General features: G+C 33.7%; 7 protein-coding genes across 7 annotated transcripts; 4 read left to right on the top strand and 3 right to left on the bottom strand.

Moving 5' to 3' along the window:
• Positions 1-1,347: 1,347 nt before the first annotated feature.
• On the top strand, positions 1,348-2,802 carry Tsp_09376 (excinuclease ABC, C subunit). The gene is made up of 7 exons (XM_003375751.1): positions 1,348-1,378; positions 1,436-1,548; positions 1,642-1,815; positions 1,906-2,155; positions 2,233-2,393; positions 2,480-2,560; positions 2,656-2,802. Exons 1-7 carry the CDS (start codon positions 1,348-1,350, stop codon positions 2,800-2,802), a joined length of 957 nt encoding a protein of 318 aa, XP_003375799.1.
• A 386-nt stretch (positions 2,803-3,188) lies between these two features.
• Tsp_09375 (excinuclease ABC, C subunit) lies at positions 3,189-4,817 on the bottom strand. The gene is made up of 8 exons (XM_003375750.1): positions 4,811-4,817; positions 4,591-4,752; positions 4,287-4,345; positions 4,154-4,212; positions 3,809-3,929; positions 3,644-3,751; positions 3,454-3,567; positions 3,189-3,257 (listed from the first exon to the last, which is right to left on the bottom strand). The coding sequence occupies exons 1-8, from the start codon at positions 4,815-4,817 to the stop codon at positions 3,189-3,191; spliced, it is 699 nt and encodes a 232-aa protein (XP_003375798.1).
• A 609-nt stretch (positions 4,818-5,426) lies between these two features.
• Tsp_09374 (excinuclease ABC, C subunit) lies at positions 5,427-10,520 on the bottom strand. Its single transcript, XM_003375749.1, has 10 exons — positions 10,326-10,520; positions 9,991-10,140; positions 9,731-9,922; positions 7,840-8,343; positions 7,409-7,790; positions 7,042-7,349; positions 6,246-6,988; positions 6,064-6,135; positions 5,603-5,717; positions 5,427-5,552 (listed from the first exon to the last, which is right to left on the bottom strand). The coding sequence occupies exons 1-10, from the start codon at positions 10,518-10,520 to the stop codon at positions 5,427-5,429; spliced, it is 2,787 nt and encodes a 928-aa protein (XP_003375797.1).
• A 1,047-nt stretch (positions 10,521-11,567) lies between these two features.
• Tsp_09373 (RNA-binding protein squid) lies at positions 11,568-14,065 on the top strand. Its single transcript, XM_003375748.1, has 7 exons — positions 11,568-11,610; positions 11,658-11,817; positions 12,882-13,050; positions 13,109-13,258; positions 13,316-13,447; positions 13,506-13,698; positions 13,781-14,065. Exons 1-7 carry the CDS (start codon positions 11,598-11,600, stop codon positions 13,951-13,953), a joined length of 990 nt encoding a protein of 329 aa, XP_003375796.1. The 5' UTR covers positions 11,568-11,597; the 3' UTR covers positions 13,954-14,065.
• A 1,185-nt stretch (positions 14,066-15,250) lies between these two features.
• Positions 15,251-17,452, top strand: Tsp_09372 (vacuolar ATP synthase subunit S1). The gene is made up of 4 exons (XM_003375747.1): positions 15,251-15,333; positions 15,466-15,735; positions 15,765-15,916; positions 17,007-17,452. The coding sequence occupies exons 1-4, from the start codon at positions 15,251-15,253 to the stop codon at positions 17,450-17,452; spliced, it is 951 nt and encodes a 316-aa protein (XP_003375795.1).
• Positions 17,453-18,185: 733 nt separating this feature from the next.
• Tsp_09371 (conserved hypothetical protein) lies at positions 18,186-18,999 on the bottom strand. Its single transcript, XM_003375746.1, has 3 exons — positions 18,896-18,999; positions 18,487-18,673; positions 18,186-18,419 (listed from the first exon to the last, which is right to left on the bottom strand). Exons 1-3 carry the CDS (start codon positions 18,997-18,999, stop codon positions 18,186-18,188), a joined length of 525 nt encoding a protein of 174 aa, XP_003375794.1.
• A 1,738-nt stretch (positions 19,000-20,737) lies between these two features.
• Tsp_09370 (hypothetical protein) lies at positions 20,738-24,324 on the top strand. Its single transcript, XM_003375745.1, has 4 exons — positions 20,738-20,757; positions 22,317-22,443; positions 23,802-23,985; positions 24,155-24,324. The coding sequence occupies exons 1-4, from the start codon at positions 20,738-20,740 to the stop codon at positions 24,322-24,324; spliced, it is 501 nt and encodes a 166-aa protein (XP_003375793.1).
• The last annotated feature ends 1,483 nt before the right edge of the window (positions 24,325-25,807 follow it).

Genomic DNA, 25,807 nt, shown 5'->3' with positions numbered 1-25,807 from the left:
ACACCAGGAACAACGAAAAGACAAGCATGTATTTAAATTGTTTTACAAAATAGTTGCTTTTACTATTTGAAAATATAAAATATCATGTATTTCCTAATACTATTGTAAATAAAAGTAATAATAATTGGGAAAAAAACTGAAAAAACATGATCAAAATAATATTAATTTGATAATGTAAAACTGATCCAATCAATAATAATGAAACAAATGATATTACTTTTATTTCTCCAATCTCACTTGTAGTGAAATAAAAAATTGCAATACTAAATTTTTAAATATTTTAGAAATGGCCTAATAAAAATTGTTATTTTGCCACTTGAATGTGCAACAAGCAGCAATTACCATGTATAAGGGTAATTAGAAGGCATATGTCTATTTTATAATTTTAAATTGACTACAATTTGTTCCTTTGTAAATTTTATGCGCATGAAACGAATACAGAATAAATGGATATATCTATGATGATGAGAATTTTGGAAAAAAACTGAGAAAATAATACGTTTCAAGAGAAGAGGTATCTGTATTGTCATCGCATAATATTTGACCACTTTATCTAAAGATGATTTTGTCGTTGAAAAAGTAAATAAACATAGAAATTGCTTTTGTATGACCGTTGACAATGCTTTATAATAATTTTCATTTTAGAACAATGAAAAGAAAACAACAACGGCATTACCTTCGTATACTTCAGAAATTTGATGTAAAAATACAAAATAAATTAAACTCTATTAAAATGAATTACTGCAAATAATATCTGTATTTAAAAAAATAGAAAGAAAAAAAATTCAATTAGTCCAACATTTTTGACATCATTTTCATACTCATTGCATATGTATAATAATCATATCTTAGAAAACTGAATTGCCTTTCCACGTTTTAAGGAATTCCAAAACAAAACCTGAAACATTTCTCATAAAAAGGAACAAAATTGAATTAAAATTACATTTAAAAAATTTAATGTAAATAGTAAATATGTTTTGCTCTGAATTTATGCCTATTAGCATGAGAAAAAGAGAAGTTGAAAAAAAATAAAATTGTCGTTGATAAAATTTTATTGAAATGGAATGAATGACAAGACAGATATGAAAGCAGACAGTTAGTTGAACGGGATCGACTTTGAACTGTTTGCCCATGATGGTAAATGAAGCGATTTATTATAATTTATTGGTGCGTGACACCGCGCCTAAGCTGCTTTTCAAAGTTCAAATTGAATTCTTATCGTTGAATAGATGACGACAAATGTGGGGCAAAGTTGAAGAAAGCCTAGCGCAAATAAGTTGCCTTTAAAAAGTCAGAGAAAAGCAACTTGGCTTTTCAAATTTTCCAGCAAGCGTTACTGCAACAGTTATGCAAACGTCGCTTGCTATTGTTGTTCTGGGTATGAATTGAGAAGGGTTCCAAATTTTATTTGCATATCTTTTTATTCCACTTTCAGCAACAGTCGCTCTCACAGCAGCCCAAAGACAGCCCACAGTCAAAGAACAATGTTATTATTGTCGATTAGTGAAAAAAATGGCAAGTCAAATGGATGGAAGCGATCAATCGATGGTATGTTTTTGCATGTTGCCATCGAAATATTATCATCTTTTTTCTCAACAACAACAGTAAATTTAATAATAATAATAATAATAATATTTGTAGAGAAAAGCTGAAGCGGAACTGATCAGTCGATGCGATGCTTTGCCTCGCCATCGTTACTCTTGCGCTGTAAATACCAACGCGTTCCTCAGAATTTTCACCAGCGCAAAATCCAATGGTGAAATTCCTGAAAGTTGTGAAAATATTTTGGGAAAAGATTGTCGAGTTGCTTTCCAAGTAAGTTGATGCGATTGAATTTTTTAAAAATTGATAATGAAATGAAGTCAAATGTAACTTAAATCAATGAATTGAAAAAAAAATACCAAGGAACCAGACAACAGTCTCGACTGCACCATATGCAAACTTTGGGCAAGAATGGTAGAAAAGGAAATTTTCAATAAAGAAGATAAATTCCACAGCTATTTTGAACGTGCTTGCAAGTCCGAATCTTTGTCGAAAAGACAAGCGCAAATTTGCACTCAACTGATTGGAAATCATTTCTCCATTTTGTTCAAAGAAACACTGAAAATGACACTCGGCGAATACATATGCAAAACAACTGACCACTGTGCGGATGGTAAAATTCAAATTCCAAAATTTCCATTTTCATCGTCTACTTTTCTGTCTTCTTTTGCTTTTCAGTTAAAAATTTAGCTCCGTCCGGCACGAACGATTTCGCAGAATTAGAATGTGCCGTTTGTCACACTGTATTCGGCTTTTTAGCGCAAAAAATGGAATCAATGGATTTGAAAAAAAAATTGCTAGATTTTGGTCAAAGATTGTGTGAAAAATTACCACCAAGTGCCCAAGTCCAGGTATGAAAATCTTTTCTTTTTACACAAATTTACCCCTCACAGTTGACGAAAAAGATAAAAAGCAAAAAAATCCTACAAATTTTCAGTGTAAAGAATTCTTCAACGGTGATTTGAAGAAGTTGCTTGAAGATTTGATTTTCTTCCTATCCGAAGACAACTTCTGTCCGGTATGGATGTCTGTATCATCTGAAAATGCACAGTTTCAAGAAAACACGAGTACAATTGAACAAATTACACAATTCTCGTTCATATTGCATTTCAGATATTCGAGTTATGTCCCAAATCAAGTCTGAACAGTTTCAAAAAGCAAGAAACAATAATGGCATCTGAAATAAATATCTCCAAAATGGATACACAAGAAACTTTCGAAGATGCACACAAGAGGCGGCCAAAACATGGCAGACCATGAGCAGCATGCAAATAAAAAAGAAGCAATATTTTCAATGCAAAAAATTTCCAATAAACAAAAATAATAATAACACCCCAGTGTTTTACAAAGAGCCTGTATTTTCTTAGATTTTCTTGAAATGAAATGCTGATTCTAGTTAAATTGTAAAATTCAACTGTAAAGAAATTTGTGAAAAAAACATATATTTCAATTTCATTCTTTTTCTGTTGCATTTTAATAAACGCATGCAAGATAATAAAGTCAGTTATTCGATAAATTCGATAAAATAATTCCATTTGAACTAACCAACTTGTGATGAATGTAAAAAACTTAGCACAAACAACTGCTATTCACACATTATATGTGTGTATTATACGCACTACTTTTCAATGAAAATATTACGCATGTCAACGTAGTGCCAGTTTTGCCTCCAAAGTTGATTGTTGAGAAATGTTCTTCGTCCATGATTTCGAAGTCTAAAACCAATACATTTTATTCATATGGTCATATATGATCAGATTACAAATGATGTAAATTTGAAAAAAATAATAAAATACTCGTTTCAAAATAATTAATCAGTTCCGTTCGTGTATTGTTACAAGAAGCGATGAAAAATAATCTCGGCAAATTGCTTTTTCGGCAATAATAACGAGTCACATTTGAAATATAAACCGGTACAGCTTTTTCCGCATCCTCGCGTAAACTGATCACATCGAACGTGCCTTTGTCAAGAATAACGTCAAACTTATTATGCAAATTTTCACTATTAATCATCAAATCCAAATTCTGAAGGAAAATTAATTAGATGAAAGTTTTTAAATAGAAAAATAAATAATAATTTTAAAAATTCAATGAAACATACCTGAAAATGTATTTGGTTCAACTTTTCTCGGTTTGCTTTCGCTTGCGCAAGTTGAATTGCGCTATCCGAATAATCAATACCAGTCAAATTGCTATAACCCCGCTTTGCCTAAAATTAATAAAGAAAAAAAAAGAAAAGAAAATTCTTTTTTCATCTCTTCCATACTAAATTCAAAAGTAGTGACGCATTACCACATCCAAGGTCTAGAATAGAACTATGTTTTGGAATAATATTTTCACGCTCTTCTAACCACTTGACCATTCTTAATTCGCAAGCCTTCCCAAACCTGATCAAAATATAATTGAAATTAATAAATGCTATTTTCAAAAAATTTCAAACAATAGCGCATTTCATATATATATATATGTTACGCCTAATGTTAAAAATTGTCTATTATTGATAACAGGCAAAAAACACTGCATATTATTGATAATAGGCAATAAGCATTTGCCTAATATTGAAAGAATATGGCTTACAAGTCATGCTGTATGTTGAAATGCTTTTATTAACCCTTTAGTGACTGAATTGCGATCCAGTTGAAGTGAATACTTAATTTTGCAGATACAGTCCTTGAGAGTTAGTTAAGATATAAATGAAAAATCATTATGAAAAAATAATTTCAAAGTTGTTTTTTATCGTGTACCCATTTGGGAATATTGTACACTGCAGTGTCTTCATGAAAACAGTATACGGTGTTTATTTCTACAATTCATCACTGTTGAATAGTAAACATATTGGCAGCAACAGTTACACAATACTATCATGATATTGAGCTGCTGATGATATATTGGGAAATCTATCTGGTGAAACCGTTTGTCACACTGAACTGACTGATTTCTGCAGTTTTTTTTGCAAACTGCGCAATGACCCTGCGTACTTTACTGCAGGAAATGTCCACTTGAGCTTCGCAAACTGTTTGGCAAATGGCTACGTGCAAATATCATTACGTCTAGGCCTTAAGATCTGTAGCGGTGTTGCTCGCAGGAGATGAGCTGCAATATCCCTTCTAAATGCCAAATTTGTCATCGCTGATCTGTCAGCATCATGAAGTTCACAAGGAAGTCGCCAAGCAGCTATCACTGGTAGTTGACACTTCTTAGAACAGTTTTCTTCAATCGTTACAAATAGAAATAGAAATAGACGCTTTTGATAAAATTCCATATAAACCATTCATTTGATGATGCCAGCATAAAAAATTGAACGACGCCAAATCGAAGGACACGATTAAAATTTTTTTATTTCAACAGACATTCGACATCGCAGTCTTTAGCGTAAGCTTTGGCGCCATTTGTGGATAAATTAAAAGTGTTGGCGCCACATTTCAGATTTTGCAGACATATTATCCATTTTTCTGACATCAAACCCGGAAGTCCACATCAAACCTAGTAGCAACAAGTTCAGCTACAAATCGTTGGAGCATGATTTTATGTATCATCAGAAAGGAAAAGGCAACCCACTTCCCAATTTGTTAAAGTTCTGATAAATAGAAAGGCTGTGTTTGAAGAAAAGCTCCGTGCTCTGATCAAGGAAAAAGGACAGAATTGAACGATTTTTCCAACTTCACAGCAAGATCAAATGATTACTGACATTATGCGAATTCAGTCAGATGGTCCAAAATCTGTCCGAGATTATAATTTAAGAAATCGATCGGTATGGAATTGTAAAAATCAGCGAGGAGAAACAAAAAAAAATATTAAAAAAAATTGGTGTTTAACAAAACACATGTTCATCAACTGTATGTTAAAAATATCACAAAATAAAGAAAAAATAACACCACTTATATTTACCACACTTCTCCGACATGACCACTGTCGACAAAATTTTCCATCTCCACCTGATAAACATTTTCCCAGAATTGTTTCGTCGCTACAGCTGATCCTGTTGACATCATCTGATTGCTTGCTTTTTCCTTTTGTATAAAAAATCAACCTCAAAAAAAATATAAATTTCATCACACACCAGAAATGCAGTCGGCAATATCGATCGACGACAAATGGTCACAAAACAAACATCTATATCACTTGTGAAATCATGCCATTTTAATCGGGCCAAATATACATATGTACAGATATGCCTTCAGCAACTGAGCGAAATTAACTTTTCCAGTATAAAAATAATGCAAAATCACAACATCAATTTCGAAAAAGTTAAAAACAAATAAACAAACAACGTAAAAGTATCACAGTTTTAATATTTCCAGAAAAATGGAAAAAGGCACCACCGCATAAAGAAAAAATAAAAAGCAGCAACGTTCAAGCGGCATGAAAACGAATAAATCGAGCAAATAAGTAGCCAACTAAACCGCATCAGAGAATAAGCTGAAATTTGAGTTTTGAATCACTCCGCATTGAGTGAGTACGAGTAAAAAAAACTTTGAAAAATAATTAAAACAAAAAAAACCAAGAAAGAAACTGACGTACGAAATATTGCACAGAATAATATCCAATGCAACAGCAATTGTTGATCGGTCGGTGTGATTTGAGATTTGGAAACTAAAATGTGAGAAACAAATGGAAATCAGTGAATGGGGAAGAAAATTAATATATTACGGGAAAATTGATGAAGTGAAATTTTAAAAAAATAAAATGGAGGAAAAAATCACGCGTTGCGCCGATGTCGAACACCAAGCTGACGAAATGCGGAACCAGCCGAAGATGCAGAAGAAGAAGGGGGTAAGGAATTTTGGGATTTGGAATCGCGCGGGCCGTTGGAGGAAACGGCAGAAGCCGTGGACGATGACGGTTGTTGGGAAACTCTACCGACGCCTTGCTGAGCTTTGGACCCAATCGGTCGACGCATGTTACTCCTCTCACGGTCCATCTCCAATTCTTCGAGCCGTTGGGTCAAAGCCAACTTCTGCTGTATGGCCATTCTGAGCAAACTGTTCAGGGTCTTTTTCTCCTCTTCGGCGGCCGACAATTGCCGCTGGTAATCCTCAACTTCGGCTTGGTACTCGCAGCAACGGGCAGTGAACATTGCCCGTACGCTGGCAAAGGTGGCGGCGTCTTCTTTCAACGATTTCAACTCTTGACGCAACTTTCCCATCGTCTCAGTTACGGTACGTTTCTCATTTTGGTAACGTACCCTCAGCTGGCCCAAGGCGGTTTCGGCCACTTGCTTGTTCGATTTGAGCAAAGCTCTCAGAGTGGCGATCTGTTCCCGTTTGGTCGAAAGCATCGACCTGAGCTGCACATTCTGCTGAACTAATTCTTCAGAACTTCTCTGCGCGGTCGTGGGCACCGATTTCGTCGCCTTTTCCACCACCCCACTCGAAGAGCATCCCTTCAACGCACTGTCTACCGTTCTGCTCAACGAAGTCACTTGATCTCGAACCGTGTCAATTACCTGAATTAACATAAGCAAAGAATCAACTGACACAAGTTGGAAATCTTTTCTACCTGAAATAGCGGCGCTTGTTGTTCAATTTCTACATCCAACCCAGCCAACAGTTTACGAAAATCTGATTTCAAACCACCAACTATAGATTCGACCAGTTGGTTTTTTTCCGATGTGGAAACAACGCGGGCTTCCAAATTTTCAACTTTACCACGCCCATCGGCTATCGCCAAACAACCACCGGATAAACTGATCGACTCGTCCACGCTACTACACTCTGCATCATAACTAATTTCAAAACTGCTATTATTACTTTTATACAAATCTGAACTTTTCGTGTGTTCAAGCATAACCGGATCTGGAGTCAAACCTATAATAAGTCAATTAATAAAATTCCAAAATTGTATCATCGTCGAAAAATAATTTTACCAGATCGACTACAAACATCTTGATAAAATTGCGACAACGTCTCACTGACGCTGCACATTTCGTTCTGCGCTTGCATCAAACAAGCCTTGGACTGTGCAGCGTGAGCGAGCAATGAACGCAAGTCATCTTCCATGGTCTGGATCCGTTCGGTGGTCTGCTGATCCACGACTGCATCACTAGCTAGCAATTTGCCATTTTCTACTAATGTTTTCAGTCGACTGACAATGTCAAGAAATCGTTGCTGCATTGTCAAAATAAGGCTATTGTCATCTTTGAATAAACCTTTGAAGCTTTCCGGAGCATTGTCACAAATGAGGCACATCACGTCCGCTACACTGCTATTCACGACATCCACGATTTGATCCACCAATCGATTCGCTTCCTGAAACAAAAACAAACACAAAAAAAATTAATTAATCTAAAAAACAAACTTCAAACAGAATACAATTTAGCTGACGCATGCATACATCAAGCTGTTTTTGCATTTCTTCTCTTTGTCGATTAGCTGAACTGAGTTCCAATTCGAGTTTTTTCACTTGCGCGCCATGCATTTCACTGAACAAATCCATCGGTTGGTAATGATCGCTTTCACCGTCTTCTTCCATTGACGCTTGCAACTGCTTGAACATAGCCGGACTGGACACTTTGTCGTCCACGAGAATTTGCATACCAAAAACGCTTTGCGCCAAATTGCTCATATTCGAATTGAACAATTCGGCATTTTTCAACTGGTCAACTTCTTTTTTCAAAGCCAACCTTTGTTCACGTTCTTGCTGCAACGAACGTAGCGCCTCTTCAACTTGACGTTCGGCGATCTCTTTCAATTCTGAAGCTTCGTCACTTTGAAAGCGCAACACTTGCATCTCTTCGTACAGTTTTTCCAATTCAAATTTCATCGAATCAAAATCAATTTGAACTCGTTTCGTAGAATCCAACTAATTTAAAAACAGTAAAAAAGCATCAATATTGGTGTAATGTATCAGATAATCATGTTCAAAGACACTGGGAATATGGTAAAATCGGGGGTGAGTCAGTCAGTGAGCATGCGTGTGTGTGTGTGCGCGTGCCTCAGTTTCTAGTGTGTATTGTTTTTGCTCAAATAAAAGTATAGTTAGCGCTCATTATGTGTCCTTCTACCGATACAAGACATTACAATAAGAAATGTAAAAAAAATTTTAATTATTACATTCTCAAAAATTTACATACAACAATGAACCTATGAATTCATATCAAAAATGACTGCATACTGTAATTCGTAATTCAAAAAATAAATAAATCTTCATCTGCAAATTGAACACAAAAGAAGAAAATACTGAAGAAAACTTTACTTACTTAATTTACTTACTGAAAAAATTTTTTTACAAAAATCGAATTCAATAAAATTAAATTATTTTTATTAAGAAAAAAAAATATATAATCTTCATTGCAAAACTTTTTTTAATTTTAAATTATATTCAATAACAACAATTTTTCATAAGGTTCACATTTACATTTGTATAAAGTACATCAGATATAACTGGGTTATCGAATAATTAATTGGAAGTTGAAACTTATTAGAAAGAAAAAAAATTTCACAACCTAATTTGACGTCAACACAACTGATAAAAAATTGCAAACGTATTCATCAAAAAATAATCTCTCAGCAAAGCTAGGAACACTTCCCGCTTCAGTTCACTTCATATCAACTTATTCGACAATTTTAATCCACATTACATTTCTGCCGTTCATGTGAACAACTAAAACTAAAAAAAAGGAACAAGCATTTTAACTAAATTTGTCACTAACTAAAAAAATAAATAAATGTAATGTCAAAAATATGAAATTCCTTTCAAATAGGATATATTTTATAACTCAAGTATTCTTTTTACAATCAAATTGCCAAATAAAACAATTTCAAAAGGGAAAAAATTAAATTTTAAATACAACATAAGTACACAACACAGTATTTAAAATGGATGAACAAACTTTTCATCTAACATTCATAAAATCAAAGATCAAGTACATTTGTCAAGTATATATATATAGTTCATCAAAGAAAATGACAAGTTTCTGTGAAAGCAGGGCAAGAAGCATGGACACTGAGCAGAAATGAAAGCAAAACCGCGTCATAACTTTCCCTGAATAAATGAATCAATTGAACAACATTTCGTGTAAAGATGAAAAAAATTAATTAATCAACTCCTTTGCACCGGACAAAGCTTTAAATTAGAAAAAGAAGTTCGACACCGCCAACAAGACAACCAACCGTTTTCAAAGATTACGCAACAGCAACAATTGAAAGCAAAAGAAAAGAAATACAAAATACACATTTAAAAAATTTACCTGTTTCTGCAAATTCAAATTTTCTTCTTCCAGTTCAGAATAATCGCATATTAATCGCTGTTCCCTGTGTTTCAATTCATCCATTTCTTTTCTTAAATTTCGAGCGCATATCTCGAAATTTTCTTTTTCCGACTTTAAAATATCGTTCATTTCTTGCAACTGTTGCCATTCTGATTTCGTACGTGAAATTTCCTAAAAAGAAAAACTTTCCCAGCACAAAAACTTGAAACAGAATGCATTAAAAGTGAAAATGAATGAACTTGATCCGCTTGCCGAAGATCTTGTTCAAGCGCAGTAATTTTACTCAGCAACTCAGATTCACGATTTGCGGTTTCTTGTAAAAGACTCTCTTCGTGTTGGACTCCATGTTTTTCCACTTCTCGATGCTTCAGCTGGAAATGGCTGAGCGCCTGAAACACGCAACATAATTACTTTCTCATAAAGCGTTAAATTCCTATTCTTACGAGAAAAAATAATAATCTTAACTCAGCAACAGTAAATTTATAAACAATTTTTAAAGAACAAAATGTTTCAAATAAATCAATTATTAAAATTCAATTATTCAAATTCAAATTAATTATTAAAAGTTAATTACTTCTTTTACGATGTCTAATTCTTGTTTGGTGACCTCGTAAGAAGATTCGAGTGCTTCGTACTTTGTCTCGAGCGCTTGTTTCTCCTCAAGCACTTGCAGACCGTACTTTGCCGCTTGAATTTTCTGATTGCATGCCTCATCCAATTCATGAGAAAGCCGATCAATCTCACTTTTCAAAGCCTCCAAAGAAGACATTGATTAGAGCAAATTGACGTATACAACCAGAGATTTAACGCAAAATGGAATGTGATACTGAAAGTTTATACAGTAAGATAAATGCATGTTTAAGAATTTCATATATTCTAAATTTTTATACTTTTTATGTAAATATGCTTGTAATTGCTCTTTTTATGTAAATTTTATATTTACACGTGCAGATTTTGCTTATTTTGTCTTTTATTTTATCAATAATGTAATTATTGTATATAATTACTTAAAATTTTGCAAATATAAAATTTTTTTGAATATAATTACTAGTGCAAGTATTTTACAATTTCTACCAATAATACAGTTTCTGCATCATTTTCACATAATTGAATTCATTTTCATATTTTTAGTAAATGTTGAATTCAAATATTTCATAGTATACTGTTTTTCTACTCTAAAAATTAAATTAAAATGTTTATTATGTGTAAATATGATTATATAACAGTATGTAAATGTGATTAAGTTTAAAGCATTATTAAATTCTTCTTCCATATTTTAATTAAATTTATGCACTTTTTAATTGAAAATTAAATTGTAAATGACAAAGTACATACTCATAAATTCTAAATTATTTTTTTATAAATTTATATTTATAAATCAAATTTGCATTAATTAGCTGCTTATTCAAAATTTCAATTCGAGATTGAATTTCAAAAATATTATTCCAAAAGGATGTGAAACATTAATAGTGGCATTTATTTACTGCTTATGTGTTATATATTTTAAACTATATTATTTATTTTTAAAAGAATTAAATTATTTTCTATGATATTTTTACTTTAAAATTATTATTAAGAAACATTGATAAATACTGTAAAATTACAGTAAACATAATTCAGGTGTTGTAAGCTACATTTATCACATTGGTATACTGTTGACGTTGTCATTTTTCTTATTGTTTACAATTCTTATTGATACCTGGTCGGTTATGTTGTTTTGCGCTTTGTGTAAATTATGTGAAATATAAGCTTTTGATGAAATCTTCGTGAAGATCGTGTTTCTTTCGCTGAGCGTTGTATTAATTTATTTTTTTTTAGGAATTCAGCTTCGTTTCTTAATCTGACCATGAGTGATAACGGTAAGCGAAATTTTGTTTCATATTTTCTTTTACGTGATAATATTTAGTTGGAAATAATTGGACAGGAGGTGTGCAAGAAGAAGTTTCTAACGAGCAACAAATGAGCGAACAGTGTAAACAAGCAAATGTCCTTCAAGGCGAGGACACTCAACCTAGTAATGATGGCGTTTCCGCTCCCGCGAAGAAACGGGAAAAGAACGAAGAAAGGTAGATTGAAACGTTTTTTTTCTCTTTTGCACACACACACACGCATACACACATATATATACATATACATATATGTATATGTATATATGTGTGTGTGTATGTATGTGTGTATGTATGTATGTATGTATATATGTATGTATGTATGTTTGTTTGTTTATTTATTCATTCATTTATTTATTTATTTATTTATATTTATTTGTTTTACTTTGGTGAGTTGAGACTTCTCATTTATTTTTCTTAAAATTTTGAAAATTGAGAAGATCAGTTTTTCATTTTTAGCAGTAGTTATTTCGAATAATTTTGTGAAATTGTTATTGTTTTCCTCAGTAAGAGTAGTCTTAGCTATGTCACGCGCTTTGTAAGCTTATTGTAAAGCACTGATGTTAATTTTTGCTGTCCCCACACTTTGTACGGGTTGTTAGCTGCTGCGCCGCAGTGGCGCTTTGGAAGCTTTGAAAAAGAGCGCCCCGACTTTGCGCTATTGGAAGAGAAGATGTGCATTAAGGGTTGGTAAGAAACGCGAACATGTAGATCACAACCTCTTTTAAGCTTCAAACTAGATGGGCCATCGAACAATCAACGTCGACGTCCGATGGGCCATGGTGAGCACGATTTCAGCATTTCAAGATCAAGATGACTTCCGACCAGCACAACTTTGCCGGCGGTTGCGTATGAGCAAGCCTGCTGCAACGTCGCAGCAAGTATTCAATGATTTCATATTTCACCTATCTAGTTGTTAACAGTCTCTTATATTTAACCAATCGTAAAGCGTTTCTTAAGCCTTTTTCAAAGCAGCCTTCCGTCCCGTTTTTATATTTCCATAGTCAATTCACCATGTATCCTATGCAATGACGTATTACGTATGGTTTGTTTTTACATATCTTACTGTTTATTATTGGATATAGATTTAGAAAAACAGTGTTTTCTTTTTCCATAAATTGTTTTACAGGTTTGTAAGGTAAAAAGTAAGCGACCCCTCTTATATAATTTTGAATTTTACTTTATTTTATTTTACTTTATTTTATTTTTGTAATTTGTGTTTGAACGCTTGTTTTTTGTCATAGAAAAATTTTTGTCGGTGGTATCAGTTGGGATACAAACGAAAACGATTTAACTAACCACTTCAATCAATTCGGAGACGTTGTACATGTACAAGTGAAGTATGATCATTATACCGGACGATCTCGTGGTTTTGCGTTTGTGGAGTTTGCGACAGCTGAAGCTTGCAAGAAGGTTTTAAATTTAGTTTTGTACTCAACAGTATGAATTTTCATGCCGCTTCTAATTATAGGCGTTGGCTAAGAAGGATGCTGAACTGAAAGGGAAAAAATGCGAGGTGAAACCTGCAAAATCTCGCGAAAATAAAAAACTGTTTGTTGGAGGTCTGCCATCTGATTATACTGAAGAATTATTGCGAAAACACATGGAGCAGTTTGGAAGAGTGAGATGCAAATTTCGGTGTAGTTCGCTTATAATTGGTTTGTTATTAAAATGTTAGGTTGAAGAAATAGAGTGGCCATTTGATAAAGTCAACAACAAGCGAAAGAATTTTGCTTTTATTGTTTTCGAAGATGACGATGGCGCAGCAGCTGCAGCCGCTCTGCCCAAGCAACGTTTTGGAGATAGGACGGTAGGAAGGATCATTTTAATAATTTTTTAAAGTGGTAAAGTGTTTTTATGTCTTTTAGTGTGACGTTAAAATAGCAGTACCGCAGTACATGCGTCCGCAGAAGACCGCCGGACCAGGAATGTCGCAGCAGTGGCCAGGCCATTATCACGATTACAGCGGTTATAGTGGATATGGAAGTAATGCGGGGCACTATGGCTATTTCGATGATTTTTATGGTGGAGGTAGCGAATATGGTGTAGGTAATGAATACTGTACGTATCCCAGTAAGTTTGAAAATATTTTATTTTGATAATATGTTTGTTGGAATAATTCTTATTTGATATTTTTATTTAGACTACGACAATTGGAGTTATGGAACACCTACTGCGGCACATGCTGCAGCTGGAGGACCGCCAGCAGCAGGACACATGGGTGCCCCAGCTGCAGGAATGCCTCCATCAGCAGGACGTGGCGTGCGCGGTGGAAATTATGGAGGCTATGCTGGTTACGGAGGATATCAGCAGTGATGTTATGCAGAGTGTGTAGTTATTTGTTATTCAATCGGCAATATCGTAATTATACATTACTCAAGTAACCAGTGTTTAAAGTAATTGATGAATAAAGGGATATGTTTGATTAAAATGTTTGGTTGAAAGTGAAATAAATGCCTGTCGCGCTATGCTTGTCAGCGTACACGAATGAAAGCGAAATTCTTTTTTCTACGACAATATTGCTAAATAAATAAAAGTGTAGCAGTTATATAGCAATTGACGGGTTTCAAACATGTAAAGAAAAAAAAATATTTACAGCTACTGTGACTACGTTGTTATAATAAGTGTAAGGCTACAAATTTTAAAAATAGAACGGTTTAAAAATGCTACTACAACAAGGGCGAATATTTTTGTCATCCATCATGCGACAATTAAATAATGACGTCAGTTTTTAATAATGCAAAAATAGTATGTAAGATCCGTTTAAAAGTAAATAAATTCCAGTATTATTGCTATCTGTTCAAGCTAATAACAACTAGTTATTGAAAACCGAAGAAAAACATTTGGCAGTTATAATAAAACCTGATTTTCATTAACCAGTAATTGTTTCTGTTAGACTGTAGCTTTTTTTCTATGGCTTTTTCTGGGGGTGGTTTGCATGTGTGTATATTTGTGTAGGCTTGACGTCGTTATTTAATTAATGTTTAATAAGAATTAGAAAAATTGGAATTGTATGCTAGTTTGAAATTGGGAAATTTAAATATAAAATTTCAGAAGCAGTTTTCAAATGTAATTCGTTGACTTTTATCTTATTTGTTAAAAATAAATTTACATTTATGATTTGATTGCTTTCTAAATGTTTAATAAGATTATCTTTTTTCTAAGTAACTTAAATGTAAAAAAAAATAATTGGACTCTGACTAGGTTAACTGTACACTGTAAATAGAGGTGCAGTGCACATTCAGAATTAAAATTTAACAAAAATTAAAAATACCCGTAAACGTTTATGAATGCGCACCATGACCCATATTCATAGACATGTTATTCTAGCCTGCGACAGCTTAGTTTGATACAGAATGAACTAACAAAATAATCAATAACTGAACGAATTTGTGTTTTCTCTGCAATTAGACTTCGAATGGAATATTTTATAAATTATTTCTGTTGCTAAACTGTTAAACGGGATGTTTTGATTGTTACTCTATTTAACTATACTGCAGTAGCAGAAATCGTTTTGTTTACTTTTGTTACAACTTTCAATGCAAACTAAGCAGCGTGTAACAGTTGTGTTTAGGTGTGTTGGTTTTCATTAAAAGACAATTTTATAAAGACCATGAATCGCTTTTGGATTTGGTTTGTATTTTTCTTGATTCCTGCATTTGTGCAATGTTCAATATTATTATGGAATGTGGACAGGTAATGACTGCCATTTCATGCAAATGTGAAATGCAATAAATGTATGAATTTGTAAAGTTTGAAACGTCTTACTTTTGTGCAAATGAATCGGACTGTGCTCAGTTAATAATGTGAAATTTTTTGTTATTTCAGAAATGATTATTTAGAACTAAATGATATTTTTGATTCAAAGAACGGAAGAGTGCAATTTTTTCTATTCCTTCTGCCCGAAGTATGTTTTTATCAATATATTTACATTGCTTTTCGTAAGATTATTTTTCAACAGTTTTCAATGGCACAGCTCAGTCAACAGTTTGGTGCTTATGATACTGAAGAAAAATGTACAAATTTGGTTCATTTCAAGGTTTTGTTGTTTTATATTTTTACAGCCACTTTGCCGCGCTGTTCACGCTCATTTGAATGGTAATTAATTAGGAATTGGTAAAATCCAGTAAAGGATACCAACTGATGAACAGTCATCTGGGTAGTCGAATTTTGAATGATCCTTCTACTGCTTTATTTGCACAGAAAGACGCGTTGAACGTAGACAATTGGAAAAATATGAATCGAGTGATTTTGAAATTGACATCATGGGAAGATTTGGGTATGTTTTTCTTTCTACTTATTTTAAACTTGCAGTTTTGTGTTCAAGCAGAGTTTTGTAGAACTGATATCCAAAAAATTAGTTGAACAAAATGTTGGTAATCGCATTGGACTGCTTTCAACAACAGCCATATTTCGAGAAGTATTGTTTGTTTTTCTAATGTTAATGTTCTTAATGATACTTCAAAAATGACAGTTGACTACTATTTTCGATTCATTAGACTTATTTATTTATTTACTATAACGATCCAAATGTGTTTTGCATTTCTCTTAATCATAAGTTGATCGAGTAAACATTTTTCATTTAATATATGAAATTAGGTCAGGTGAATGAATGTAGGTGGTTTTTATTCCATTATTCTGAACAAAATTACGGCAATGATTGTTGTGTGTGTATTGTTTAATTTAAATGTAAATTGTGTTGTTGTTCGTTTTGTTCTTTTTGTAAATGCATGCGAAATTCATGCATGCATGCATGAAGAACAAACTTGTATTACTGTAAAGCTTTATCGTAGGAATTATGTAAAGTAGGTTTTGTGCCGTAGTTGACATTTTAGAATCGTTAAGAAATTACAGTGTTGTTAAAAGGTAGCTTTACGGAACGAGTTTTCTTTTCAGAAAAGAAATGCTAAATTATTAGCCAACAGCAAAGCGATACCCACGGAAACGTTTGTTAATGTTAGCGGCAATTGTTTTTTGTATGCTTCGAAAATTTTGTTTGTCATTCGTGAAAATGCTTATTCTACATCAAAAGTTACAAATGTCGAATTGCCAGCTTCGAATTTGAAAAGCACCGGCAAATGCAACAACTACGCAGGATCGTAATGCATCAGCGTCACTTTTTTGAACGTTCATTCGATTGATTGATTGATTGATTATTTTGCCGTTTTATTTTTTCAGAATGGATTTGAAGTGGTCGCCTTTTGTTACTGTTGATCAGAAATCATTTAGCGACTTCACTTTGAGGTTCAATTTTTCCTTTTTTTCCCGTTTTACTTTTTTTGAGATGGCTTGTTTTTGTAGTTTTCATTTTGACCAATCACCGGGATGGTGGTTTTTGAATAATATAACTTTAACAGCTTCTGGTTCAGCAATCAGTGAGAAGTCGTTGCAATATGTATTTAATGAAACTGCGGTGCATAGTCTTCGGCTGAACGGCGCCAACGGATTTGCCTATGCGTGCAGGAAGCCCAGAGCTTTGATGATACCGACGTCTCGAGAAGCTAAATTTCAGTATGGCATAGCGTTCTTGAAACTTCAAGTAAGCACTATTTTTATGCTTTGCTTTGAACTTCTCTCGATGTTTGAACTTGATTGTCAGGTTCAACCTTTCCGTGCTGCTCGCACAAATGGTTTCACGGACAATATTGATGACTGTACACCGTTTTTCACTGCTGAAGTTTGGATGTCTCTGATTTCAGTTTTTGTCATTTTTGCAATCACCATTTTTGGTGTATCAATGATATCCAGTTTGAAAACAATGGATCGTTTTGACGATCCCAAAGGGAAATCTCTGGTGATCAATTTCAAAGAATGATCTCAACTATATTTATGTATGTGACTGTTTTTTTCTTGCTCTGGTATTGATGATGTCAGTTCTGCGAGATTGTTGCTGTGATTGTGCTTTGGTGAAATTGCGCCAATTTCATTTTAATATTCAATTGTTCCCTGATCGATATTATTCTTGAAATAGTGAACGCATCATGTTAGCACAGCAGAAATATTTTCGCCGAAAAACAAAAAGCATGTTAAAATTGGAATAATATTTTCTTAAAACGCTGTTCATGTTATCATGATAATCAATAAAGATTGAAATTATTATTACATTTTTTGTATTTTTTAAAATTTATTTCACACAAATCTAATAATTATTAAATATTCACACTATTATTTCTGTAACCTGAACATTAATAAATACAGCATACATAGTTTCGCCAAAATAAAGCGTCAACATTACAACAGATTGTGGCAGTAGTTCATGAATTTCATACTATTAATATGAATAAATACACTTGATAAGTAAAACAAATCATTCTGCGCACTCGCTACAACTACTTTTACATTCACGTGTGACACAATATTCAACATTCGTTATAAAATATAAGTAATAATAAAATAATTGTCTAACAATAACTTAATGTCTCGTATTTTTCACAAAGTTATTCAAAAAATGTAATCGGAAAAGCCATCAACAGAAAAATAATATCACGCATAAATAAACAGCACAAAATGAACAAAGAAAGCATAAACAAAATATACATTATTATTAATTATGCACTGTGTTGATAATTTTGCAACTTTTTTTCGCATTTGTCGAGAAACTCTTCAGTGGAATCATCTTTCGGTGAATAAAATGCTCTTCGAACAAGCAATTTCAACGGCAAATCACTGACGTTTGGGTTTACGATCGATCTCCTCCTTCCATATTGTTTATCCTCCGAAAACAGTACGCGTCGGCGGAGCGGTTGCTGCGCACGTCTGGGAGTTAAGTGGTCAAAATTATACTACAAAAAACAATATTTAATTATGAAATCTGAAACCGCATCCGCCAGAATTCGACAGTTTACTCACCTCTGTTTCACTGTCATCATACGGCAGTAAAAAGTACCTCCCATACCAATGAATTTCCAAAAAGAAATACAGTAAGTCAAGTAACACTAACAACGTTGGAGTGTGATGTTCTTTGTAGATAACATAACTGACAGTTTGCAGTACTACAAATGTCCCAAATTTGAACAAAAATTGCACAATCTTGTTTCTGAAATTTGAAGACTGAAATATATTTTGAAAAAAGAATCATCACAACAAACATTCGCTTAATTATTATTCAAACAAATCAACATGGATGTGTGTTGCCATGTACAAAAATACTGTTATGCTTCTACGACATAAGAACAGTTTACAAATAATATTTCACTAAACTTACAAAAAGCAAAGCCAAGAATGAAGAAGTAAATTTATTTGACGCTGCTCAACTCACCCATTTCCAGGTAAAAGTTTTCTTCGAAAAAAATAAAAAATAACAAATACAACAAGATCCAGAAAAATATCAGTAATATTTTCACTCAAATATTGGGAATACATTTATTTATTTTAAACAACAGTTTCAAGGCAATATTTAAAAAATGGCTTTAAATTCTCAATATACAGTATGCTTTTAATAACAATCAAGTTCTAATATGGTAATTTAAGTTCATCGAATATGAAGAGATAGGGATGAAATTTGTCACGTTGATCTTATTCTCAACTTAATAAATTAGACAGATATAGAAATTAAAGAATTTCCAATTCAGTTGCATTGTATAAGAGCATTTTTTCAATGTGAGATAAGCATTTTTATGCAAAAGCGTTATTTCTTACCGCTGTTCTTCATTCTTCTGATATTATTTCTGACCGATGACTCTTCAGGCGGGTTAATTTTTAGAACTTCAATGTCTGAACATTTTGTACACTGAATTATTTATTGTAAAAGTAGCTTTTGCCCAAAATAGTTTGTCCATTTTGCTTGCCTTTGTAAGCAATAAGACGTTTTCCTTCATTTTGCTGACAGTTGGTCGTTTTTAGAAACTGTGCTTGCAGTGTTTGCTTTTGTTATCGTTCCGTTTGAACAGTCGTGCCTTGTTGTGCCGTGTGATGGGACGTTGGCTGCTTTTGTTCTCTTGCGCCCGTATCACCAGCCGTCAGCCTTTCTTTCCGTCAAGTTTGGGAAATTTGTCTCTTTCTCTGTGTTTGTATGTGACAAAAAACAAAAAGAAAAAGAGAAATAACCAGGACACCTTGGACAATTTGCAACAATTTTCAAAATTTCTCATTGACAGTTCAGATACTAGTTAGCTTCCTTTGCTGTTGATTAACGAGCTCTGTTCTGAGTCTTTTGAAATGTACGCCCATTTTTCTTCCTGAATACTGTAAAGTTAATAACAGAAGCAACAGCTTCATGAAGACGAAAATTTTTTCATTTTCCGTTCTAAATTATTTATTTAGATTCGAAATCTTTCATTAAGCTGTTTTTGTTTGAATTTGGTAATTTAACTTTTCAAAAGTCATCGTCAGTTGACAAAATGAATAATAATTTCATTCATACAAAAGTGTACAAGCTGCAAAAATGGTAGTCACTGTGTTATTTTATGTATTTCAATTTGCTCTCTTCATGATTCATTTCAGTTATGAATCGATTTGAAAGTTAATTTTTTATCAAGATTTTGTTTGGAATTTTTCAAAAATGTGAATAACATGACAAAGCTGTGCATTTTTACACTTATCTGTGCTATAGCATACAAACTTGAAGTGTTATTAATTAATTAGAAACTGTTGGACTTTCTTGAAATCAGAATCTTCTAATGCAACTGGTTACTTTAAATAGGCTATGAAGAGCAATGTTTTATTGAAAAAATTTTTTTGGCAATTTTAAGAGTCTATTTTGTGAATAAAAAGAAAATTGTTAAACATTTGTAATTAGAAGCAGTTTCACTTTTCATAGCAAATGGATTTAGCTATTATTTTATGGTCTCTAATTTGCATCTGTATAAAAGAACGTTCATGCTTTTATTTGTAACTTTTCAACATTTTTTTCTTCCTAATTTAAGTCGTACAACTGCCCAAATTTGGTATAGAAGAAAAAAAAACTTATACCATACATGGTTGGTAATAGTTTGATCTTTTGAATTTTAAAGGTCATAAATGCATGCTAAATTTTTTTTCTTTTAAATGTAATATATGTATTTAAGCTATTGTCCTTTAAGGCTAACCAGAAATCAACAACTTGTTTTAGTATTTATTTTAAAAAATAATTTGTTAGTGTGTGAATGGAACCCATTTGAAAATGTTCATCTCAAACGAAACGTAAGTTCATGGAAAAAATAACGTATAGATTTTAAGCATTTAGAAACGCATATCTTTAGTAAATTTGGAATTTTGAAATAATTCAGGATGAAAATGATGCATAATGGAATTTTCTTTGCAAGTGCTTACTGTTTATATTTATGCATTATGCATATTTACGCAGAATTGTTTAGCTTTCTGTAATTCATGAAATCTGCCTTATTTGAGATTCATAACGCAAAATGTTGATATTTAGTTTTATTTGTTGAAAAAGAACTGTATATTTTTTTCATTGAATTGAATCACTGGAAAGGGTTTTTCTTAAATTAGAATTAACGAAATGAAATTAGCCTCCAAAAATGGCTTGGATTGGAACATTTCAACGCTCTGACGAGCTAGAAATGACGACGTTGCCGAATGGTCGACCAATCGAAATACTCTTTGGTCATTGACCAATCATAATCTTCGTTTGACGACACCGGCGTCGACACGATCGTGCCGGTGGTCAACGGGGACAGCCGGGAGAGAGTGTGCGTGTGCTTGTGTTAAAGCTCTTCTTCAATCTCCTCGAAACACCTTCCTCATTCCAATTTTTTCCGTTTGCTCATAAACCTCATTTGCTCCTTTCTACACTACTTGTTTTATTTTCACTCGTTTTTGCTCGTCTTTCTCCCTCTCTATCCATTTCATTCCCACTTACTTATCTTACTCCCTCTTTCAGTCGTTTACTTACTTCACTCATTTGCTTTCTCTTTCTCTCTTTCTTACTCTCTCTCTCCCTCTTTCTCTCTTTTTCTTCTTCTCTCTCTCTCTTCCTCTCTCTCTTTCTTTCTTTCTTTCTCTCTCGCCCCCTTTCTCTTTCTTCCTCACTCCATCTCTATTCCTGCCTTTCTCCTTCCCTCTACTCTTTCTCCCGCAACTTTTACGCACACACACACACACACATACACACACACACACACACTCTCTCTCTTTCAATATTTCCTGATATATTTCCATATTTCATCAACTTTTCTTCTCTTAAACACACATCTTTATTTTCCTTTTGATCAGCTATAAACTGCCACCAAGTGACATACGTGCGTGTGTTGGTGTTTTTCCTTCATTCCGGTGCTGCTTCTGTTTTGGTCATAAAAAGCAATCGCTGCCAAGTAGGCGCTACATCTAATGCTGGAGCCGGGCGTGGCCCAACGCTGACTGGCCTTCGTGGGCGCCATGCAAGCCGTGCGTTGTTGTTGTTGTTGCTGCTGCTGTTGCTGCTACTGTTGTTGCTGTTGTGGTCGGCTACTGGCGTCCGCGTTGTTTTTGTTGCCGTTGTTGTTGTTGTTGTTTTCCGTTTCTGCCGACAGTCAGAAACTGTCGCCTACATCCAATAGTCCATCCCGGATTGTGGTATTTCCTCGGCTCCTGTCGAGCCAATGGTCGGCAAGGAGCCGGATAAAACGCGGCGCCGGCGCCACGCCCGACTCCTGTCTGTACGCGTTGGACAATTTCGGCGCACCGCTGTTGTTCAATGTCACTCGTCAAGACGATTTGGTCGGCAATTTGTTGGCACCAAATTTTATTGTTCAACACCTCAGCGCAAATTATACATGGGCGGACGAGCTCGACCACACCCTTCATAACTGCTTATACAATGGTGATGTGCTTGTTGATGAGAAACCCATCCGCGGTGCTGTCCGTTTGCTTAACCTCTGCCAGGGCATGGTAAGACGCAAGTTTATATAATTTACTGCACTATTTGAAAACAACAACAACTAATCATCACTTTTTTGAATGCCATTATGGTATTTTTACAAAGAGTTCATTTTGTTAATTTTCTTTTCTCTCTTTTTTTCCCAGTTCTTACCTCGGTCTTCTCAGCATCAAACTTAATGGTGATCTGTTGTAACTACATTGCTACTGGCATTACATTTAATATCAATTTTGTCCTTATTATGTAAAAATGACGAAAACTCTTTGGCATTAAAAAAAGAGGAGCACGAGAACAAGATGATTAAATAAGAAAAACTATTTGAAAATTATATATATACATAAGTAGAAAATGTCAAAGCTAATAAGATAAGCCATTCACTCGAGGTCGACAGGGCGGCGGCATTTTTAACCGCCTGTTGTTGGCCGGGCTAATGAAACTGACAAGTGCTTGGCACACATTTCAGTGAAAAATCACAACACTGATCAACATATAGATGATCGAGATCGAGCAGCCGCAATTCATGTTCAGCTGCAGGTAAAGTCGAAGGTCCTTATTCGAATTTGTTCACTTTTTCAATAATTTTCAACTGCTGCTACCTCTGATCAAAATGATCAAATTTAAAATAATAATTTTTTAGACAAGAAAGGGTAGGAAAGAGTATGTATGAATGCATTTTCTTTATTCATTGATTTTGAAATCTTTGCGTTTTATTAATGCAATATAATTTTTCATTCAATAATATCGCTTAAAAAGCAGAAAAGGTTATCACTTATTGTTGGCAACAAATGAAAAAGGCATATTATTCACAATTGAGAATGATACTATACATAGATAATATAGATTGAATTATATGCATATAATATGTGTGTGTAAATGTGTAAAATCCGGATGTGATTGAAAAAGCAACTTAATTTCATTTAATTCTTCTATTTGCTGAAAACAATACGAATGCTTTCGCTTCAGATGTCGTTTTAATATAATATGGTAATTTATTCACTTGACTGAAAGCAAATAGCACGTAGTCTCCGTTTCGTGTGCAATGAGACATGGTGTGACAGAAGTACTAATTTTTTTTATATTTTCTATAATGTTTCCTATCTCCGCCCTTCAAAGCATTTTATTGATAATTTAATTTTTTAACATTCACTTTTTACAATCTATAAATCATCAATGTAAAGTTTAAACGATTTGGTTTTGCCTTTACCATTTTGATATAATGATAAGGTTGTACGTCAGCGTTGTTCAAAGTGAAGTTGAAAGTATGCATTTGCCAACATAGCCTGAGGCAGGAAAGTAATTTTCCTTTGTTAATGACAATTTAGAATTGTTTTAATGAATAATTTTTACTTTGGAAAATTTCTTTTTTCAGTATGGCACTGTGGAACTAAACGACGGGACCTATTTTATTGAACCTTTGAACACTGCCAACAATGAAAATGGATCGTCGTCGACAGCAACAATAACACCGACAGCATCATTACTACTGCACAGTCGACCACACTTGCTTTACAAAAGCGCGCCGGCCAATTTCAATGATCAATATCCAGAAGAAAGTAAGGGTAGCTTTTTTCTTTGCTACTTATTTGGATGTTTTACAAATTTTCACCAACAGCTTATACGCATTTAATAGCTAAAATATAAAACAAATCCATTTGTTGTTATTGTTGCTGTGGAATTTTGTTTTGGTTTGTTATATTTTTTTCACAAGCAAGTATTATATAGCTGGCCATACGGGATCCACGTGTCGTTTTATTTTTCTGCAGCGCATTCTATTCCATTCGGCTAGCTTGAAGCCATTTTCGTTAATTTATAGCGAAATTATTGCGTTTTGTGAAAAAGCTGTTTTTGAAGAGCAGCGCAAGCAACATGCGCATCCCGAAAAGAAGCATTAGATGTTGGGATGTTGGGCAGGCGTGTTGTGTACGTACGGCTTCTTGAACCGCAGACAGATTTATATCTTTTCCATTGAAGGGGCTGTTTCCAGATTTATCACAAACCCACCACCCTCCGCGGCTTGCCGCCTGGCGCCGTCACTCAGCGCGTGTTCTATCTACTCTACGAGGAGCAAATTGATTGTCGCCTGAAAATAAACGCCTTCATATTCATTTTCTCTTTCTTTGCAGCCCTTCTCTTTTCTTCCATTTCATCTGCATCTCTGCCTAGTTGTTGTTTTCTCATTATTTTGTTTCTTTTGATGTAGGCGATATGTTCAGTTTTATCGCTATATGCTATAATAATCATTACATTAATATTCCAAACATAATTATATTTTGAATAAAGAAATTGTGGCGGAAATAATAATAATAATAATTTCAAACATTTTTTGTCAGAGTGTTTTATTTTCTGATCTTCACTTTTGCCTATTCAAAAAAATTTCTCTGCACGATCAGTTTGAGGTTGACCTTGGTTGAAATGTTGTTTGCTTGGCTTTCTGTTGTTATTATTGTTGTTCACCAAACCGCGGATAATTGAGATACAGTCAGATGAAGCATGAAAACATGTTGTGGGAAATTGTATACATACAGCGTTCGTTTTTTGCATAAGGAAATTTCATTTTGATGATAGCCGACTCTGTTCATCACCGTGTTTGCGTCTACAACTGCCTTGTGTGTTATTTTATACACTACTTCTATTAAGTGAACATTTAAAGATTTAAAAAAAAATTTTTTTTTTTCAAATTTTATTTAGACATTTCTAAACTTTGTATTTTAAAACAAAAGTTACGTAATGTGTAATTAATGTCTTTTTTCTCTTCTATCAGTAAATACGTATATGATCTCTCTCTCTCTCTCTTTCTTTATAAAGTTTGAGTGGTCTGATAAGCACTGTTTATCTTTTTGACATTATTTCTAATTTCTCATGCAAACAAGAAAAATTTTATACACAAAATGTATTATACATTTTACACTCAAATAAATGACAATTTGCTATGAATATAAATTTATTATTATACACTAATTAATAATAACCGGGCAGATTGGATTTGAAAAGTGGTATCATTAAATGGAATAGATTTAATTGAAAATAATGAAAACGGGAAAAGTGTTCTTTGAAAACTTCTTTTCAATTTACAATTTCGTTGTCAATTTGTTTTTCACTCAATGCGCGTAACGGCTTTCAGTGGCCGGCTTTTGAATTTGGACATTGCTTAGCAATTGTTAAAAGATTGTGTACGTTACGGACCGTTGCTTGTCAGGCACGTCTTCTTGGACCGGAGTTTTTGTTCAAAATCTTGGCCATGCTTCTTGTAAGCCTGTTTCGGTTGTAAGCGGATGATTGGTGGGCGTTTATGCTATTCATCTGCTGCAAAAGCAACATCTCTCAAATCTACCTCTCATTTTATTTACTCCGAATCTGAAATCACTGGTGTACTGG

This window comes from Trichinella spiralis, assembly GCF_000181795.1.
Source record: "Trichinella spiralis strain ISS 195 chromosome Unknown Scfld5, whole genome shotgun sequence".
NCBI lineage: Eukaryota > Metazoa > Nematoda > Enoplea > Trichinellida > Trichinellidae > Trichinella > Trichinella spiralis.
Note: the sequence above shows the minus strand (reverse complement) of the source record. Positions and strands in the feature narration are given on the sequence as shown.

Excerpts from the sequence above, each read along its gene's own strand:
- Tsp_09371 (XM_003375746.1), bottom strand. The coding sequence starts at position 18,999 with ATGTATTCCCAATATTTGAGTGAAAATATTACTGATATTTTTCTGGAT. Across the intron at positions 18,674-18,895 it reads AAACTTTTACCTGGAAATGG|AAACAAGATTGTGCAATTTT; the intron begins GTGAGTTGAGCA and ends TTCAAATTTCAG. Across the intron at positions 18,420-18,486 it reads ATGATGACAGTGAAACAGAG|TATAATTTTGACCACTTAAC; the intron begins GTGAGTAAACTG and ends TGTTTTTTGTAG.
- Tsp_09372 (XM_003375747.1), top strand. The coding sequence starts at position 15,251 with ATGAATCGCTTTTGGATTTGGTTTGTATTTTTCTTGATTCCTGCATTT. Across the intron at positions 15,736-15,764 it reads TGTTCACGCTCATTTGAATG|TAAAGGATACCAACTGATGA; the intron begins GTAATTAATTAG and ends GGTAAAATCCAG. Across the intron at positions 15,917-17,006 it reads GACATCATGGGAAGATTTGG|CAATCAGTGAGAAGTCGTTG; the intron begins GTATGTTTTTCT and ends CTTCTGGTTCAG.
- Tsp_09373 (XM_003375748.1), top strand. Across the intron at positions 11,818-12,881 it reads CGGGAAAAGAACGAAGAAAG|AAAAATTTTTGTCGGTGGTA; the intron begins GTAGATTGAAAC and ends TTTTTGTCATAG. Across the intron at positions 13,699-13,780 it reads TGGTGTAGGTAATGAATACT|ACTACGACAATTGGAGTTAT; the intron begins GTACGTATCCCA and ends ATTTTTATTTAG.
- Tsp_09374 (XM_003375749.1), bottom strand. The coding sequence starts at position 10,520 with ATGTCTTCTTTGGAGGCTTTGAAAAGTGAGATTGATCGGCTTTCTCAT. Across the intron at positions 8,344-9,730 it reads ATTTGAATTTGCAGAAACAG|TTGGATTCTACGAAACGAGT; the intron begins GTAAATTTTTTA and ends TTTTTAAATTAG. Across the intron at positions 6,136-6,245 it reads GTTCGACATCGGCGCAACGC|TTTCCAAATCTCAAATCACA; the intron begins GTGATTTTTTCC and ends CTCACATTTTAG.
- Tsp_09370 (XM_003375745.1), top strand. The coding sequence starts at position 20,738 with ATGTTCATCTCAAACGAAAC. Across the intron at positions 20,758-22,316 it reads ATGTTCATCTCAAACGAAAC|CGCAAATTATACATGGGCGG; the intron begins GTAAGTTCATGG and ends TCAACACCTCAG. Across the intron at positions 23,986-24,154 it reads TGATCAATATCCAGAAGAAA|CTGGCCATACGGGATCCACG; the intron begins GTAAGGGTAGCT and ends AGTATTATATAG.
- Tsp_09375 (XM_003375750.1), bottom strand. Across the intron at positions 4,213-4,286 it reads TGTACAATATTCCCAAATGG|GACTGTATCTGCAAAATTAA; the intron begins GTACACGATAAA and ends CTAACTCTCAAG. Across the intron at positions 3,752-3,808 it reads CGTCACTACTTTTGAATTTA|GCAAAGCGGGGTTATAGCAA; the intron begins GTATGGAAGAGA and ends TATTAATTTTAG.
- Tsp_09376 (XM_003375751.1), top strand. The coding sequence starts at position 1,348 with ATGCAAACGTCGCTTGCTATTGTTGTTCTGG. Across the intron at positions 1,379-1,435 it reads GCTTGCTATTGTTGTTCTGG|CAACAGTCGCTCTCACAGCA; the intron begins GTATGAATTGAG and ends TTCCACTTTCAG. Across the intron at positions 2,156-2,232 it reads AACTGACCACTGTGCGGATG|CTCCGTCCGGCACGAACGAT; the intron begins GTAAAATTCAAA and ends TTAAAAATTTAG.